At 42.4% G+C, this 20,248-nt stretch overlaps 1 protein-coding gene across 12 annotated transcripts in view; it reads left to right on the top strand.

The window, feature by feature from the left end:
• The window catches only part of sh3kbp1 (SH3-domain kinase binding protein 1), a 45,819-nt gene that overhangs the window by 13,129 nt on the left and 12,442 nt on the right, over nucleotides 1-20,248 (top strand). For all 12 annotated transcript variants that reach the window (XM_049010011.1, XM_049010010.1, XM_049010009.1 and 9 more), the window contains one exon: nucleotides 6,233-6,344. In XM_049010011.1, coding sequence (XP_048865968.1) covers nucleotides 6,236-6,344 — 109 coding nt within the window. In that variant the 5' untranslated portion in view covers nucleotides 6,233-6,235. The remainder of the gene's footprint in view (nucleotides 1-6,232; nucleotides 6,345-20,248) is intronic.

The following is a 20,248-nucleotide window of genomic DNA, read 5'->3' as shown; positions in this document are numbered from 1 at the left end:
AACACAAAGGGCATATTTGCTTCTGCAATTATCCACGAACTACCAGGTATCATCAGAACAGTAGATATAAGCAAAGCAAATCCATGGTACTCCTATTTCTTTTGAGCTTATATTAGAATTGAAGTTTATCTTTAGGGTGATGTGTGTGTTAGGTATATATTACATTGTGGGGACCAAATGCCCCCCACAAGGTAATAAAAACCATTTTTTTTTTTTTTTTTTGACATAGTGGGGACCATTTTTCAGATTTCAAAGATCTGTGAAAGCAGTCAAAAAAATAATAATGACAAAAGCCTCATATTTTGTTTGGTTACTTATGGTTAAGGTGAGGGCTGTGTAGGGGTTAAGGTTGACATGCTGGGATTAGAATTTTCTGCATAGAAATGAATGGAGAGTCCCCACAAATAAAGTGTAGCACTGGGGTCCGCATATCCCAGCATGCTCGTGGGCAATGTAAATAGCCCCTGTCTGCAATTGTAAATAGCCCTTGTGTTGTTGTTATGGTTATAGTTGTCTTCCCGAACGTGGCATGTGTGTTTACCCATGTCTTGTGTGTACACTGTCCGATTCTCGTGTGTTATTGTCCTGTATAACTCTCCCACTGTGTTGTGCGCCTTACAGTGCAGCGTCTGACCACCTCCGTTGTGTGTATTTAGGGTTCGGTGCCTGATACAGTCCGGTTCAGGACTAGAGTAAAGAGCTGTTCTGTCCCGGCATCAAGTCTCCTTGTTCTTCACTATGCTTGCGATGCCTTGGTCTGCCCGGCTTTACAATATAATTAAAACCTGTGTGTGTGTGTGTGTGTGTGTGTGTGTGTGTGTGTGTGTGTGTGTGTGTGTGTGTGTGTGTGTGTGTGTGTGTCAGACATCCTGCTAAAGATGTGAGTGACTCCTGACCTGGGTTTGTTACTGTTTCTGCCTGCATAGTGCATTCATGTTTGCTTGGGTCACACAGGTATGTATGGGTTATTGGGTAAAGTAGTGCTATCTCAGAATGATCAAGAAGTCATTATATAGGCCACAATTTCAGTATTTCTTCACTTCAATGGATCATCAGTTAAACATTGCTTTTCTATTTCAATTTCTTTCAGTTGTTATAAAGTAATAAATACAAATGTTAAAATATAAAAGTGTGCGTTGCTGTCTGTCAGATTGCTGTCAGGTAACAGATACGTTACCAAATGGATGCAAAATCAGTTATTCATTCCCACCTTTTCACTCACCATGTATTCCTTCACAATACTAAGCCATGTATTTGTACTGCTTGCAAGTTTTTATATTAGATGACACCCAAAATTTTTAAATTTCAATAGGCGCAAGTAGTTTTTCTTCATAAGAAGGATATCAAGACTGACAGTATTTACATATCAAATCATGACCTGAATTAAACCTCAAATCATGACAATCTGAGTAGCCCAGACTGTTCTGTTTGGGGTCACATCAAAATGCCCTTGTTTTCCATGAAACATTCATGAACTGAGTTTGAATAGGAAATATAGCCAAATAAATAGAAAATAATCATTGATATAGTTATAAATAACAATAATTTTTGAAAATAATAATTGTGTTCTTTACTTTCATTAAAGAGTCCTCCATTGGCAGCAGTTACACCCTTGTAGACCTTTGGCGTTCTAGGTGTCAGTTTGTTGAGGTGACCTGATGAGATTCCACTCCCACTTCTTACGTACCATTCAGTCTGGCTGCACCCATAACAATGTAATCCAGTGTCTTTTCATTTGATCTACGTTCTTTGCGATCCAAACACTTCAGACTTCGGCTCGTCTATCCATAGCACTTTTTCCCAGTCTTCCTCTGTCCAGTATCCGTGTTCATCTGCCCATCTCAGCCTTTTCTGTTTATTGCCCATTCCAAAATACATCTTTTCCTTTGCAATCCTGCCTTGAACAGCAGCATCCTGGAGTTGCCTCTTCAGTGGACTTTTGCGGGTACTGTTTAATGAATCTGCCAGTTGAAGATCTTCTCGCTCACTTGTACACCTGGGCCTCCATCTCCTCTTGTCTTGTGGTTAGAGCTGGTTTGCACTGCTCTGTGAAGGGTGTAGTACACGGTACTGTACCAGGTCTTCAGTTTCCTGGCAGTTTCTTGCATGCAATATAGCTGTCATTTCTCAGAACAAGAGTAGACTGACGAGTTTCAGAAGAAAGTTCTTTGTTCCTGACCATTTTGACCTTGTAATTGAACCCATAATTGGGGACTTAACTAATCCAAAGAAGGCCAGTTTTTTTGCTTCTTTAATCAGCAGAACAATTTTCATCTGTGCATGTCTGAGTGAATGGCGTGTTAGTGTGCCCTGTGATGGGTTGGCACCCCATCCTGGGTTGTTCTCTGCCTTGTGCCTGTAGCCTCTGGGACAGGCTCCGGACCCCCCGCAACCCTGAATAGGACAAGCAGTTACAGAAAATAAATGGATGGATTTCAGCATAAAGTATGTAAGCACCACCCCTTAGTTGTTCTGTGACATGATCTTGGTTACCCAGTGTTTGCTATCTCTTTCTGCCTATGTATGACTGTTTAACTTCCCCTAGGAAGTAAGACATTCATGCCTCGGTGCAGACAGGACACAGGAGCGCAGATCCTCTTCCTCTCTCGTTCCAAATCCTGTCGCAAACAAATGTCTTTAGAAATGGGCTGTAAGACGGACAAATCCTGGCTGCTTCCAGAACTCGCCCACAGGCTCTGGATCACAGCCGCTCTGCTGCTTTCTGTCCAAGGGCCAGACTCTGCTGAGTGAAGCGCCTTCCCATAGATACTGTCTCCTGATTGGACATCTGCACGTCATGTGACATGGGGAGATATGCATAGGGATTGGCAGCCTCAGTGCAAGTCCCTGCCCACATTTTCCAGTGCTGTGCCTCAAGATGGCCTCCTCCAGATGGGGCCATAAGAGAAAGCAATCAGCACCTGCACGCACGGTCCAGAATGCAGCAGGCAGACCACCGGTGGGCCTCATGACATGGGGGTGTTTGGCTGGGTGATGATGGGCCCCCAGGGTGAGGTCTGGCCTCTGGGCACTGATGTGTCGCAGTGTAATGTCACGATGTGTCTGCAGATGCAGTGAAGTCTTATGTCCAGCGTGGTGCTGCTGTGCATCTGCGGGGGTGGGGGTGGGGGTGGGGGGGACACACATTATCTGCACGTCCATCTGTCCTTGGCGCCCGTGCCTCTGTCTGATTCATGTGACTGGACTGGAAACTCGTCAAGGCTGAAATGCTTCAGTTAGACACCAACGTTGGTGTGTGAAAGTGCAATATATCAGCATATAAGCAGATAACACACACTGTGATCATAGACCAAGGGAAGTCAGTGGTAACCCTTTCATAGTGCTCTGTTTACAGTCTTAATATTTCTCTGTGTGTCTGCCTTTGTGTCTCTGTCTCTTTGTGTTTGTGTCTCGTCTGTCTGTCTGTGTGCATCTGTCTTTGTGTCTCTGTCTCTTTGTGTTTGTGTCCCATCTGTCTGTCAGTCTGTGTGCAGCTGTGTTTGTGTCTCCGTGTCTGTGTGTTCTGGAACTTGGGCTATGCAGGAAATCGGGCTGTTTTTCTTGAGCATGCTGGGAGTTCCTGAGGCCACACTGTGTCACCAAGGCTGCCCTCCTTTAAGAGCATAGTAGCCTTTGTTTTTCCGCTTAACATGTTTCCTTTTGGCCCAGGTTGCTGTCGCGCTGAAGGCTTCCGTCACTTAGCAGTGGAGTCAGAGCAGCCCGCTGTATAGCGTCTTTCACTTCCTGCGGCCGTTTGGCTAGTGTCCTTCCCAGAAAAGCATGATCCCTTCACACCTAGAGCCAGTGGCACATCAACTCTCCTTGATCAAAGAGGGCACTGGTGTACCTCTCTACTTTCAGGGGTGTGTTTGCGGGGCGGTTTCACTGGTTTTCACACGCAGAGCATCTCTTGTTTTATGAATTTCACACGCAGAGCATCACCTGTCCTTCTTCTAGCTTCGTTCTTAAAGTGTTGTAGATGTTGTTCCGGTTCAGAGCCATGTGAAAGGCTGCCCCCTCATGGCCGAGGCTGGAGCAGTCCAGGGGGGGTTACGCCCAGCAGGCAGAAAGCAGGAATGCAGCAGCTGGTCTGGTCGGAGGTGAAAAGGAGCCACGTTACAGTGAAAAACGGGACGCTTCCTGCACATGGAGCTGTGGGGGAGCCGGCCGGAATATGGCCAGGAATTGAAATAGCCATGAAATTTCAAGCAAAGTTCCTGTAACCGTCCAGGTCCCCAGATGTTTGGTGAAAAGCCTGACCGTAAATGGCAGTGAAGCATTTCCGCTCAGATGCTAGCACCCGCTACTGTCAGCAGAGAGTCCTGTAGAGAGATTCCACCAAGTTTGTCCAGGGTAGAGGGTGGGGGGGAGGTGGCTGCTGGAGCAGGAGCTGTCTCCCAGCATACTTCCTGTCTGCACCCAGCTGGAGGTGCCAGTTCGATAAGTGTCCGCACCGCAGTCCATAAGGAGACTTTTCCACTGCACCAAGTACCTTACTTTTGGTACGGTCCTTTTGGTACTTTTCCTTTTTCATTGACGTCCGGTCGAGCCCCAGGACCAAAAGTGCCAAACCAGGTGGGGTACTGTTTTGGTACTTCGCTACTTTGGGGTGGGACTTAAAATGCTTTCTTTGTCAATTGGTTAGTTTGGCTCTGAAACACAATACAAACACTGCCTTGAAAACAAAAACTGCCTTGAAAGTTCTGAATGTGAATTCAGAAAACACTGAAAATACTCACAAAAAAAATATCGCAGTCTCAGAAGAACAGATACATTTACCTAAGTAAGTAGAAATTAAATGTAATTTCAACATTAAAAGTATTTGGAGGCTTGTAACAAAAGAAAAAGGTCAATGTCATGTTATCTGGTGAATTTAAACATACTGGAAATTTGGAAAACTTTTGTTTTGTTATTTGAAACTTGTGCATAACATGCAATGTTGATATTAATATCACACATTGTCCAGCTCTATAATATACTAGAGCTATTTTATGAATTCAGTACAAAATGCCCCGTCTCATATTGTGATGTCATTCGACGTCGATACCAGTTTTTATGCCAGTGGGAAAACCTGCACCTTAAAGTACTGTAGTATTGGTACTTTCTTGAAGTACCAAAAGTACGGTACCTGGTGTGGTGGAAAAGTGCCCTGAGATCCATTCCCTGCTGGGCTCTCGCCATGCCCGCCCCTAGCTGCCCTGAATAACTCTGAGGGCTGCTGGGGCGTGGTTTGGCGGGGGGGGGGGTGCACATGAGATCTGTGAGTGCTGCTGTCATGGAAACTATGAGCAAAAGCAGAGGTTGGTCTGACGACAGGTCTGCCCCCAGGTCACTTTGGCCTGGGGTGGGTGAAAGCCATCGAAACGCACCACCAGCTGCAGCCTCCTCTCTTGCTGCAATGTGCTGGGTGTGTCCTCATCCTGCTGGGGGGGACGGGCTGCCTGTCAGCCGTCAAACACCACATGGTTGACGAAAACTAGTTTATTTTTAAATGTGTTGAGCACATGTGCGTCTCTTTCAGCCAAGTGAGGCGCTGATTCCTGACAGTATGTGTCTGGGTGGTACCTGTGTGAATGTGCATGACATCTGCATGTGTTTGCAGACGTGTGTCACTGGGCTGGGTGTCTGTCTCTAGGCACAGGCTGTGTGCGTGTGAATGCCTTCTGCATGTGGTTGGATGCAGGCTGCGTGTGTTTGGGGACCGGCTGTGTGCGCGTCTGCATGCCGTCTGCGTGTGTTTGGGGACCGGCTGTGTGCGCATCTTCATGCTGTCTACATGTGTTTGGGCACCGGCTGTGTGCGTCTGCATGCTGTCTGCATGTGTTTGGGCACCGGCTGTGTGCGTCTGCATGCTGTCTGTGTGTCTTTGGGGACCGGCTGTGTGTATCTGCATGCTGTCTGCGTGTCTTTGGGGACCGACTGTGTGCGTCTGCATACTGTCTGCGTGTGTTTGCGCAGCCTAACCTCAGCATTCACTGACAGGAACAGGAAGTGGAATCGCAGCTGGGTGGGCATGGCTGCATCTCGGGGCCGTCCTTCCTGTCAGATGGCCCTTCTCCTCTAACTGCTCACCACGCTGCTTTGCTTGCTGAGTGGCAGCTCCCCCAGGGTCCGATGCATAGCTGACCTGCCCCTTCTCGGTGCTGGGAGGGAGGCGGACAGGTCTGAAAGGCACCAACGTCGCTGGTTAGGTGGGATTTCCCTGGGACTGAACACTCTGCTCCCTCTGTAGGAGATGAAGAAGGAGGTCAAGAAGGAGGTCAGCAGTGGAGCTAAGAAGGCAGAGCTCCCTAACGGCGCCCCCAGCCCGGGGACTGAGCCCAGCATGCGGGCCATCAAGAAAGGTATGGACAAGCCCCGGGGGAGGGGGTGGTCTGCAGCTGGTCCGCCTGAGGCAGCTGCCTCTGTCTGCCGATGAGATTTAGCTTATGATGATGTGTTGCTGTGGCAAGGACTCTGCTGAGTAGCAGGTGCAGGGCGGCATCTAGTGGCGAATGGGTGCAGCAGCAGGACACGAAACTCAGGTTTTGGTACAAACCTTAATTTTAGGTTCACTTTTCGGTGCAATTTTGTTTACAGCAGGAGAAACAAAATTTCTTTTGAGATTATTTATTAGTAAAACTCCAATTGAACACAATTAGAAATTATTATTATATACCAAACAAAAGGCAATGTGTCTGTCGATGTGTGTAATTAACAAAGCCTAAAAGACTATAAGGAACTACAGCCTGTCTGAGTATGGATGTATATCTGTAGCACTAAACACTCCTATAGCCTATAGTTATTTTTCAGCCCAATTTGGATTTACTGGTAAAAATGCTGTGGGGAGACTGACTTGCCGAGGCGGTTTGTCTTGCTCTGGTAGTAAATACAGTCACATGATGTCACCTCAAATGAATCGGCATGTTTGCTTGTGTTTTCAGCAGCATATTTGAGTTCAGTATAACAGACAGTCTTAGTCTCATGAACGACTCCCTCTCCAGTGCTGATGTACTTTTTTGGGAAACCGGAATGTTTTCAAAGTGCCAATTATGACTCTATAACCAGCATTAGCCGTAACTCTCAGAAATAATTAACATAATGTTTCCGTGTTGAAGATCTACCGCCCGTGTCAGTAAATGTATTCATTAATTTCATTGTGCACACTGAACTGAAAGTCATGCACAGGAACTCACATTTGTATTGCACAATGCTTTTCTTTGTTATTTTTAGTTAGTGTAAATTTTTACAAGAATGTTATGAATTTTATTTTTTTATGCTTCAATTCAATTCAGTTTTATTTATATAGTGCTTTTAACAACAGTCATTGTCACAAAGCACTTTACATTTAACTGGCCCAAACCCCACCAAGGAAGCAGTGGCGACAGTGGCAAGGAAAACTCCCTCTAGCAGGAAGAAACTTTGAGTGGAACCAAGACTCGGAAGGGAACCCCATCCTCCTCTGGGCAACCGGGGAGCATGAAACTGTATTTATATTGACATTCATTAGAGTTCATATAGTTCTGAAGTCCCAGTTGGTTTCATGTAGTTACCTCCAGGAGTCCAGGTGTGGCTTCACACGGTGTAGAGTTGGCTCGGGATCAGCTCGGAAAAGAGAAGATGGAGAAGAGTTATTGCCCTACACCTAACCTAACCTCCGGCAGGACTAGAGTAACTATGACAGCCTGGCTAGAAGAGAGATCTGGAAGGAAGCACAGATATGAGGGTGTCTACACTGAAAAAAAGAACTTTTAAAATTTACTTAATAAAATCCTCGTAACAATTTGCACAAGCTATTTTAAAGTAAATTTTACTCTTGAAATATCAAGTTGGTGTTGGTGTCTCTACCATGAACCAGACACAAAAATCACAAATTGACAAATTACACAATACAAATGTAATTTCAACATTTTATTATTTAACAAATAAAACCAAGAAAACATTTGGTCTCAACAACTATGTCCCAGGGAACGGGAAGCTGTTAGAGGCCAGAAAAGTGACAGTGGCATATGTTCAGTTTTTAAATGCTTATTTTCCTTTCCATCAATACACACAGAACTGAAGAACAACAGAATGTAAATGAGGTCCAGTATGTAAATCACAACAATAGCTTTAACTTCAACGCTTGCACTTTTGGAGAGAGCTTGGACCCATCTAATAACAAGTTTCTGGAACGCCTCAAAAGTGTAACGGAGTGCTGTGGGATATGCGAGGTTAAGAGCATATATCAGTCCGATTAGGAGAGTACAAGCTTTAGCCGCAGCATGACTGGATCTTCTGGCCTTCCAGCAGAATGGCTATATCTAATGGATGTTCTCCATCAGCGCCGTGGACCACCAGGATCTTCAGAGTATGCTGAATGGGGTCACTACTGCTGTCCTCCTAGACAACTGAAGGAAAAAGAATTGCTTTACATGACCATATTTCCCCAAGTGACTTTACGTATCTTCAGGAAAAACTGAAAATAATTTTACAGCTGAAAAGATAAACTTTGTACAATGTAGATTTGAAAGGCGGCCATTGCTGAATTACCACTGCTCCTGTGTGTTCGGGTTCATTTACAATCCCAAAATCCTGTAAGGCTTTATGCCCCCAGGGTAAATATGATTTTATGACTTTTTATTTTATACACTGCTCAAAAAAATTAAAGGAACTCTTTGAAAACGAATCAGATCTCAATGGGAAAAAAATCATGCTGGATATCTATACTGATGTAGACTGGGTAATGTGTTAGGAACGAAAGGATGCCGCATCGTTTGATGGAAATGAAAATTACAAACCTACAGAGGGCTGAATTCAAAGACACCCCGAAAATCAAAGTGAAAAATGACGCAGCAGCCTAGTCCACTTTGCTGAAATTTCATTGCAGCAACTCAAAATCGTACTCAGTAGTTTGTATGGCCCCCATGTTTTTGTATGCATGCATGGCAATGTTGGAGCATGGCCCTAATGAAACCACGGATGGTGTCCTGGGGGATCTCCTCCCAGATCTGGACCAGGGCATCATTGAGCTCTTGGACAGTCTGAGGTGCAACCTGGCGGCGTTGGATAGACCGAAACATAATGTCCCAGAGGTGTTCTATTGGATTTAGGTCAGGCGAACGTGGGGGCAGTCAATGGTATCAATTCCTTCATCCTCCAGGAACTGCCTGGATGCTCTCGCCACATGAGGCCGGGCATTGTCATGCACCAGGAGGAACCCAGGACCCACTGCACCAGCGTAGGGTCTGACTATGGGTCCAAGGATTTCATCCCAATACCTAATGGCAGTTGAGGTGCCCTTGTCTAGCCTGTAGAGGTCTGTGCGTCCCTCCATGGATATGCCTCCCCAGACCATCACTGACCCACCACCAAACCGATCATGCTGAACAATGTTACAGGTCGTCATAATGTTCTAGACAGCTTCTCCAGACCCTTTCACGTTTGTCACATGTGCTCATGATGAACCTGCTCTCATCTGTGAAAAGCACAGGGCGCCAGTGGTAGACCTGCAAATTCTGGTATTCTATGGCAAATGCCGATCGAGCTCCACGGTGCCTGGCAGTGAGAGTAGGGCCCCATAGAGGACATCAGACCCTCAGACCACCCTCATGAAGTCTGTTTCAGATTGTTTGGTCAGAGACATTCGCACCAGTGGCTTGCTGGAGGTCATTTTGTAGGTATCTGGCAATGCTCATCCTGTTCCTCCTTGCACAAAGGAGCAGATACCGGTCCTGTTGATGGGTTAAGGACCTTCTACGGCCCTGTCCACCTCTCCTAGAGTAACTGCCTGCCTCCTGGAATCTCCTCCATGCCCTTGAGACTGTGCTGGGAGACACAGCAAACCTTCTGCCAATGGCACGTATTGATGCTCCATCCTGGAGGAATTGGACTACCTATGCAACCTCTGTAGGGTCCAGCTATCGCCTCATGCTACCAGTAGTGACACTGACCGTCACCAAATGCAAAATTAGTGAAAAAACCGTCAGAAAAGATGAGGAGGGGAAAAATGCCAGTGGCCTCCACCTGTTAAACCATTCCTGTTTTGGGGGTCGTCTCATTGTTGCCCCTCTAGTTCACCTGTTAATAATTTCATTAACACCAAAGCAGCTGAAACTGATTAACAACCCCCTCCGCTACCTCACTGACCAGATCAATGTCCCAGAAGTTTAATAGACTTGATGCTATACTCTGATTAAAAAGTGTTCCTTTAATTTTTTTGAGCAGTGCATTTTCAGACACATGTAAAACAGTTAATCCTTACACAAAAGCCTTACCAGGCAATCCTCAATAAGTTCCTCCGGTTTCTCACCAAAGAACACAATAAGGCTGCGAATGATGGTTTCATGTCTCAACTCAATGCTGTGGTTCTGTGAACAAATTACTGTGTCAATATTTAACCATCAACTATAATGGAGAACTTTTTTTTTTAAAACTTTACTTTGAGTTTTTACAAATTTTACATTATTAAGCCACAGAAAGAGAACGAACACACACCCCGACCCAGGTGTAACAATAACAGAGTAATTGGAAAAAGTAAATAAATAAATAAATAAATAAATAAATTAATAATAATAATAATAATAGTAATAATAATAATAATAATAATAATAATAAATAAAAAAAAAACCTCCATGTTCAGGTGAGTACAATGTTGTCAACATATTCTATAAAGGGGGACTAAATCGCATGGAACTTTAGTCTGCATTTACCTCGGCTATGTCTCAGCTTTTCGAGCGGCAGTGTAGAGAGCACAGCTTTTACCCATTGACTAAATGTTGGTGGTCTGGGGGACTTCCACATTAAAAGAATTATTTTTTGTGCTAACAGAGAAGAGAAGGCAACAGCCCTCGCCTGCAATCTCGTGTAATGTTTGTCTTGTGGGAGCACCCCAAACAGCACAACAAAGGGACTGGGCTCTATTGTAGTGTTGCATATACGTGAGAAAGAGTGAAAAATCTGTTCCCAAAAATGTTTTAAAGACTGACAGGACCAAAACATATGACCGGTTGTAGCTGGGCTATGTTGGCACCTGGGACATCCTGCGTCGGTGCCAGGGTAAATTCTAGCCAATCTTTCATTTGTGAAATGTAAACGATGAACTACTTTAAATTGTATTAAGTTGTGTCTAAGGCAGAAAGAAGAAGTGTGCATCTGTTTAATAATATGTCGCCAATTTCCATCATTGATTTCAACACTTAGGTCTTGTTCCCAGGATACTCTGGTTTTATCCCATGAAGGTATGTTGATATTCTGAATGATATTGTAGATCACTGAAATCTTGCGTTTTTTGTATAGGGATCTATTTCTAAAATATAATTCACTGCAGTTTTAGATGTCTGAAGAGGGGTAGAAAAGTATTTCATGGTAAAGCTACGAGCCTGCAGATATCGGAAAAAATGTGTTTTTGGAATATTATGGCTATTTTGTAGGGTATTAAATGAAAGAAATGTACCATCCTTAAACAAATCCCCAACAAAAAATAAGCCATTGTCCTGCCAGATTTTGAAAGCTGTGTCTATTTGAGAAGGTGGGAATAGATGATTATCAGTTAGTGGAAGAAAACTACATGCTTGGGTGAAACCAAAATGTTTTCTGAATTGAAAACATATTTTAAGGGTTGCTTTTACTACAGGGTTTAAATTTTTAAGGTTGAAATTATTGGAGATGTAGACTGATATGACTCTAGCTCCATAGTAACCCAAGCTGGGTCTTACCTTGATTTGTGTACAGAAATCCAGTGGCTTAGTTTGACAAAATTGGCAGCCCAGTAGTAAAACATAAAGTTAGGTAAACCCTGCCCTCCTGCTGTCTTGGGTAACTCCAGATAGGCTCTCTTCATACGTGGCATCGGTTTGTTCCATATGAAGTTAGTAATGTAGTGTGTTCAACTTATTAAACCAGTTTTTGGTTAAGAGAACAGGAATCATTTGAAATACATATGAAAAGCGGGGTAGCACCATCATTTTGACAATATTAACTCAACCTGCTAATGAAAGGGGAAGCAATGACCATCTGTTAAAATCTGAATTGGTACGTTCCAGTAACACCTTTAAATTATAGTCATAGAAGTCTTTGTATGTTTGTGTGAAGTTAATACCAAAGTAGGAAAATGACCGACTCTCCAACTTAAATGGAAAAGTGCTATAATCTGTTAGTTGTTAAATTATTTATAGGAAAAAGTAAACTTTTAGAAAAATTTTATTTGTACCCTGAGAAATTCCCAAATTGCTTAAGAATCTGTAACAAGTATGGAATCGACTCTAATGGGTTAGATACATACAGTAATACATCATCAGCATACAATGATATTTTATGTATCTTACAATTCCTAGTGATTCCTGTAACCTTTGGTTATTGTCTTATTGCTATGGCGAAAGATTCAATGGCTAAATTAAACAAAAAGGGGGACAGACAGCAGCCTTGTCTTGTGCCTCTTTGTAGTAAAAAGTATTCAGAGTAATTGGAGTTTGTCCGAACTGAAGCTTTTGGAGAATAATGCAGAATCTTAATCCATGCAATAAAAGATGGTCCAAAACCAAATTTTTCCAAAGTTGTGAACAAATAGCTCCATTCCACCCTGTCAAAGGCCTTCTCTGCATCAAGAGATAGTATGATTTCAGGATGGAGGGTGGAGTGGGCAGAATACAAGATATTAAGGAGCCTCCGCACATTGTAATATGACTGTCTGCCCGGTATAAAGCCGGTCTGGTCAGGATTGATTATGTAGAGTATTACCTTCTCGAGACGTTGGGACAACATTTTCTGGACCTGGTGATTTACCACTGTGCATTATTTTTTATAGCTTGTGTGATTTCCTGACTCGTTATTGGGGAATCAATAAAAATTTGGTCTTCAACTGAAATTTTGGGAATTTCTAAATTATTCAAAAAACTATGAATTTGAGTTGTATTCGCGGATGACTGAGATTGATAACAGTTCATGTATTGCATTTTAAACTGATCGTTGATATTCTTAGGATTTGTAGTAATTGAACCTGTTGTGGTACGAATTTCCGAAATTGCTCTACCTGCCTCGCTTGATGTGCAAGCAATTCGCTGGGTTTCTCACCATGCTCATAGTATGTTTGTTTGGTTTTAAGCAGGAGCCGCTCTGCCTTCTCAATTGAGAGGCTGTCATATCCTGTCTGGAGCAGTAGTCGTGTCTTAAATGCTTCAGAAGTAGATTCACTTGATAATTTCCGGTCTATCTTTTGGATTTGCTCAGCTAGTTCGTTTAGACACCTATTTTGCTTTTTCTTCTCATAAGCTGTGTATGAAATAATCTGACCTCTAAGATAGGCCTTAAGTGATTCCCATATAACTGTATATGAAGTACCAGGGGTACTATTGATTTCTATGTAGGTACCGATCTGTTCCGAAATTAGTTTAATGAATGAGTCGTGAGTTAATAATATGGGAGCAAACTGTCAAGTTCATTGCGACTGAATATTATTTGGAAATGCCAAATCTAATTGCACAGGACAATGATCAGAAATTATAATAGAGTGGTATTGGCAGTTAGTTAAAACTGCTTTATGATCAGTTAAGTAAAAGTCAATTCTAGAATATGAGTAATGTACCGGCGAGTAGAAAGAAAATTGCCTAGAAGTAGGATTAGAATGCCTCCACGGGTCATAGGGTTTGGAGGACTGCATACAAGACAGTAGCATTTCTCGTGACCTAGAGACTCTACTGTTGTGCTTAGGATGAGATTTATCCAATGCGGGGTCTAGTGTACAGTTAAAATCACCCCTCCATATTAACATATGTGAATTAAAGTCTGGGAGCTTGGACAAAAAGTTAGAGAAAAAATCTGGGTTGTCCCAATTTGGGCCGTAGATATTAGCTAGTATTATTTGGTGACCAAACAATTTCCCTGCCACTATAATAAATCTGCCATTATTATCCGGAATTACATTAGAAGCTTTAAATGGGATGCCTTTTTTAATTAATATGGCCGCTCCTCTTGACCTGTCGCTATATTTCGAGTGAAACACCTGATCAACCCAACCTTTTGGAAATGTATTACTTTTGCCCACTCGAAGATGCGTCTCTTGAAGAAACATAATATCTGGTTTTAATGATCGGAGGTGCGTAAAAACTTTTTATTGGATGCTGTATCCCCTTAATATTCCAACTTATAAGACAAATAGAGCTTAAGTCACGTGTTGTCGTCTCCGCCATTGAAAGATGAACATAGATTGATAGCTGAATGAGTGAACTGGAGTTATAAAGCAAACAGCATAAAATCTAATGACCATGTCAACAATGGAAAGAAAATAAACAAAAGCAAACAGAAAAAAAGGAAAAAGAAACACCTTGGGTCCTTATGCAGACCTTCCCGTAACTGCAAGGTCGCTGTAGCCTTTCTAACTAAAAGGCCAAATCCCAAATACAAAAAATAGGGGTTGGAACCTATGAAACCTTCAAACCTCCTAAGTCCACAATACAAAACATGTAATTCAAATAACTACTGGGATTCAAAAATCAAAACATATAGAGGCATGTGCATCATCAGCAAACACTATAAATCAATATCATAATATATCTAATTAAAGGAAAGAGTTGTAAATGACTGACAACAATGTTAACTGTATGTAAACATAGTTTCATTGTCCTCTGGATCATGCAGCACTTCAGCTAAAGTCCTGCATGGAAACTTTCAACTACAGTGTGGTTTCGAGTAAGACATTCGGGTCGTAGATGTAGAACCGTGTGTTAGAATGGACCGTGTGACATACGATTGAGTATCAGAAGGGATAGAGAAGATCCGTTCCTTGCCTTTGTATGTAATCTTGAATCGGGCCGGTTACAGGATGCCAAATCGAACTCCTTCGACTCCCCGAAGCTGATTTCTGATGCTGTTGTATTCCGCCCTGGCTTTCATCACTCGTGAGGTAAAGTCGGGAAAGACTGAGATTGTCATGTCGTCCACTGACATCCGCTGCTTTTCCTGGCAAGTCGCAGGATGTTGGCGCAATCGCGATGGTAATGAAAACGTGCCACGATAGTTCTCGTACTGTCCCTTTCAAAGATGTTAACTCTGTTGTAGTTGTTTCTTGATAGGACTTCAGCTCAGCTCCCACTGACTTAATATCGGCTCTAAAGGCTGACATCTCGCATTCTAGAGCTACCCTGAGCTCTGTTTTCATTATCTCCGCGAGGTCGTTTCGCAGTAACGACAGTAGTTCTTGTCTGAAAGTATCTGTAATCTGGTCAGCCGGGGTATCTACACTACTCGGCTCCGGAGGCGAGCCGTGCAGACCAGGCCGCAAAGTTGTCTGAATCGTACTGCGCGTTTTCCTCGACTTGCTGGCCATAATTTGTCGTTCAAAGATAAACAAAGTGCTGTTGACAGTGCCGAAAAATGCAATAAAAATGATCTACTCCCCATAAAAACGTAATGTTAATGCTTTGTAATGTGGAGCTTAGTTATATACGTCTACTCCATGGTCCGCTAAACAGCGCCCCCCCAAGGAGAACTTTTAAATACAATCAAAAGCATACATACATAAGCTATGACTACCAAGCTAATTGAGTAATCCCTCTCTATCCTTTCAGGCTATAGACAAAGACCATGGGACATGTTTCTTGTACCAGGACCCCACACATGTTATCAGCTTTTTTCATATCGGTATCTAGGAAGTCTGAAGACTAATAGACATTTCAAACTATCAGATTTTTTAGCCCTTCCTTAACAGTTTTTGTGGGACCCAATGACACCAGATGGTGTGCTGTCACTGTAACACAGTGGTTCTGCAATGTGGGGAAGTGGTTGTTCCAAACAATTATTTGGGCAGGTGGCAAGAATGAAATTAATGAAAATACCAATAAAGTGAAAGTTTGTCATTGTGAACACACCACAAACACGCATACTGCACCACAACAAAGTGTGACCTCTGCATTTGACACATCCATCCATCCATCCAGTGGGCAGCCACTATTACAGCGCCTGGAGGGCATGTCTAGGGGACAGTACTTTGCTCAGGTGTACCTCAGTGGCAACCTACCGGTCCTGGATTTGGACCTACAATCTTCTGACCACAAACATACTTCCTTAATCATTAGGCCACCACTGCCACTGTCAGGGAATCGAACCCCTGTCTCCTGCTTAACAGGCAGGAATACTCACCACTGTTCGAATGAAGACGCTGGTTTACCCACCGTAACTTTAACAAGCTGAGAACAGTTACTTTACCAGTCAATGTTCATAAGTTTATGGCTAGAGTAGTAACCACGTGTCAAGATGGTCTCCATGTGAGCAACCAAGTATGTGAATCTCCTCACCAAAACATGTGAATAAGCACAGAGTAAAACAAACATACCTCACTAAGTTTGTCCAGGAATAGCCTGAGCTTGGTCACCACAACAGCATTTGGCTTTCATCAGGCTAATAAGTTTGCGCGTGTATTGATCCAAGTGCTGCTCCAAAGAAATTGTAGTTATTCTACTAAACTACTCCTTGATCTGAAAAGATAAAATATTGATAGGTAAAAACACATCAGAAAAGAGGAACAAATGGTCTTACATGAAAAAGTGGTTGTTAGATTATATATAGAATTTGTTCATCCATGTATATTTAAATAGAAACATGCCAGCACTTTTATCAAACTAAAAATGAGGAGTACTACCCTGTCCTAATTTTAACTTTGATAGGAGTATACAGTATTTAAAGCATGTTAAGTGTTAACCCGTCTATAACGTTCAGATTAAAATTTGACATTTTTGAGTTTACGTTAAAGGAAAATAAAACATTTCAAAAGTATTTAAAAATCTATAGTAAATCTTACACTCAAAAACATGTTTTTCAGGTACTTAAAAAAGATGTTGATAATTCTTTATTGCTAAAATAATCTTTGTTAATAAATAATTTTAACAATACAGTGTAGATGTTAATAGAGTTTAATACATTTTATTAGGCCTAAAAGTTTGTCTTGACAATAAAACCCCTACACTGAAAAAACAAACTACCGTCAACAACTTAAATGATAGGTGAGAGTGGCAGGACTACAGCATCAACCCCCCCCTTTCACCTTTTATCTCAAATGACCATGAACCCCCAGATCTCCCATTCACCTTAGAAAAGGGGATTTTAATATCTAAAAGACTGATTAAGGAGGTAAGTCTTTAGCCTTGAAATAAAAGCAGAGATTGTGTCTGAGTTCCGAACACTAATAGGAAGTTTATTCCATAGCTGTGGTGCTTTATGAGCAAATGCTCTTCCCCCAAAAGTAACGTTCTTTATTCTGGGTATGGATAGAAGACCTGCTTCTTGTGATCTAAGCGTAGAGTCGGAATGTAGTTGAAAATGAGGTCACTCACATACTGCGGTGCAAGACCATTTACAGCTTTATAAGACCAGTCCAAAAACATGTTGAGGCTAATTGGAGTTGCTAAATTGCCCGTAGGAGTGCATGTGTGAGTGAATGGTGTGTGAGTGTGCCCTGCGATGGGCTGGCCCCCCATCCTGGGTTGTTCCCTGCCACATGCCCATTGCTTCCGGGATAGGCTCCAGACCCCCCACGACCCAGTAGGATAAGCAGTTAAAATGGATGGATGGAAGTTAAGAGTAGTATTTTGTAGTCAACACGAAGTCTAACTGGCAGCCAGTGGAGTGAAGATAAAATTGGGGTGATATGATCATGTTTTTTAGTTTTGGTGAGGACTCTGACTGCTGCATTCTGGACGAGTTTATTTAATGACCTATTTGGACAGCCGGAGAATAAGACATTACACTAATCGAGCCTGGAGGTAATAAACACACAAACCAATTTCTCTGCATCTTGAAAGGAGAGCATGTTTCTTAACTTGGCAATATTGCACAGGTGAAAGTAGGCGGTACGGCTAATGTTAGCAGCATGTACATCAAACAAAAGATCAGAGTCTAGAATAACACCAGGATTTTTAACAACAGTACTTGCTGTAATAGGTAGTCCCTCCAGATTGACTGTGATGTCCAATAGTTTACTTCTGGCGGCTTTAGTGCCAGTAAGAAGAACCTCAGTCTTGTCTAGGTTCAGCTGGAGGAAGTTGTCTGTCATCCACTATTTGATGTTAATTAAACATTCTTCCATTCTCTGAAGTTACTGTCTATCTTCTAGTTTAGCTGATATATATAATTGTGTATCATCTGCAAAGCAATGAAAGCTAATTCCATGCTTACGAATAACTAAGCCTAGAAGTAACATGTATAGAGAAAATAGTAGGGGAGCTAAAACTGAACCCTGTGGCACTTTGTATCTGACCGTGACATGATCTGAGGAATCACTATTTAGATTCACATACTGATAGTGGTCTGACAGGTAAGATTTAAATCAAGAGAGTGCCACTCCCCTTAGATTAGAGATTAGTCTACAGGTGCTGGTCATATAATTAGAATATCTTGAAAAAGTTGATTTATTTCACTAATTCCATTCAAGAGGTGAAACTTGTATAATGTATACATTCATTCCACACAGACTGACATATTTCAAGTGTTTATTTCTTTTAATTTTGATGATTATAACTGACAACTAATGAAAACCCCAATTCAGTATCTCAGAAAATTAGAATATTGTGAAAAGGTTCAGTATTGAAGACACCTGGTGCCACAGTCTAATCAGCTAATTAACTCAAAGCACCTGCAAAGTGGTCTCTCAGGTCTCTAAATGGTCTTTAAATTGTCTAGTTCTGTAGGCTACACAATCATGGGGAAGACTGCTGATTTAACAGTTGTCCAAAAGACGACCATTGACACTTTGCACAAGGAGGGCAAGACACAAAAGGTCATTGCAAAAGAGGCTGGCTGTTCACAGAGCTCTGTGTCCAAGCACATTAATAGAGGGGCAAAGGGAAGGAAAAGATGTGGCAGAAAAAGGTGTACAAGCAATAGGGATGACTGCACCCTGGAGAGAACTGTGAAACAGAACCCATTCAAAAATGTGGGGGAGATTCACAAAGAGTGGACTGCAGCTGGAGTCAGTGCTTCAAGAACCACTATGCGCAGACATATGCAAGACATGGCTTTCAGCTGTCGCATTCCTTGTGTCAAGCCACTCTTGGACAACAGACGGCGTCAGTAGCATCTCGCCTGGGATAAAGACAGAAAGGACTGGACTGCTGCTGAGTGGTCCAAAGTTATCTTCTCTGATGAAAGTAAATTTTGCATTTTCTTTGGACATCAGGGTCCCAGAGTCTGGAGGAAGAGAGGAGAGGCACAGAATCCACATTGCTTGAGGTCCAGTGTAAAGTTTCCACAGTCAGTGACGGTTTGGGGTGCCATGTTATCTGCTGGTGTTGGTCCACTGTGTTTTCTGAGGTCCAAGGTCAACGCAGCTGTATACCAGGACGTTTTAGAGCACTTCATGCTTCCTGCTGCTGACCAACTTTATGGAGATGCAGGTTTCATTTTCCAACAGGACTGCACACAGTGCCAAAGCTACCAGTACCTGGTTTAAGGACCATGGTATCCCTGTTCTTGGCCAGCAAACTCGCATGACCTTAACCTCATTGAAAATCTATGGGGTATTGTGAAGAGGAAGATGCGATATGCCAGACCCAACACTGCAGAAGAGCTGAAGGCCACTATCAGAGCAACCTGGGCTCTCATAACACCTGAGCAGTGCCACAGACTGATCGACTCCATGCCGCACCGCATTGCTGCAGTAATTCAGGCAAAAGGAGCCCCAACTAAGTACTGAGTGCTGTACATGCTCATACTTTACAGTTGGCCAAAATTTCTAAAAATCCTTTCTTTGTATTGGTCTTAAGTAATATTCTAATTTTCTGAGATACTGAATTGGGATTTTCATTAGTTGTCTGTTATAATCATCAAAATTAAAAGAAATAAACTTGAAATATGTCAGTCTGTGTGGAATGAATGTATACATTATACAAGTTTCACCTCTTGAATGGAATTAGTGAAATAAATCAACTTTTTCAAGATATTCTAATTATATGACCAGCACCTGTATAGTTTATCATTTCCAAGGGATCCAAGTTTGGCTTCTTCAATAGAGGTTTAATAACTGCTAGTTTAAGAGATTTTGGTAGATAGCCAATGCTGATTGAGGAGTCAATCACTGCTGGGATCGTCTCTTTGAATAATTTTGTTGGGATAGGGTCTAGCATACAAGTAGATGAATTTGAAGATAAAATTAAGGACATCAGTTCTGACTGGTTAACCACGGTAAATGCTTCAAATAGGGTGGTTGCAGCATTAGCACATGCCGTGTCGAGGCCAGAGAATAAAGTTATTGGAACAGTCAAAATGTTCTGTCTAATTGAATATATTTTTTGGTCAAAAAATG

This window comes from Brienomyrus brachyistius, chromosome 4 (genome assembly GCF_023856365.1).
Source record: "Brienomyrus brachyistius isolate T26 chromosome 4, BBRACH_0.4, whole genome shotgun sequence".
Lineage (NCBI taxonomy): Eukaryota > Metazoa > Chordata > Actinopteri > Osteoglossiformes > Mormyridae > Brienomyrus > Brienomyrus brachyistius.
This window is presented reverse-complemented; position numbering and strand designations above follow the sequence as displayed.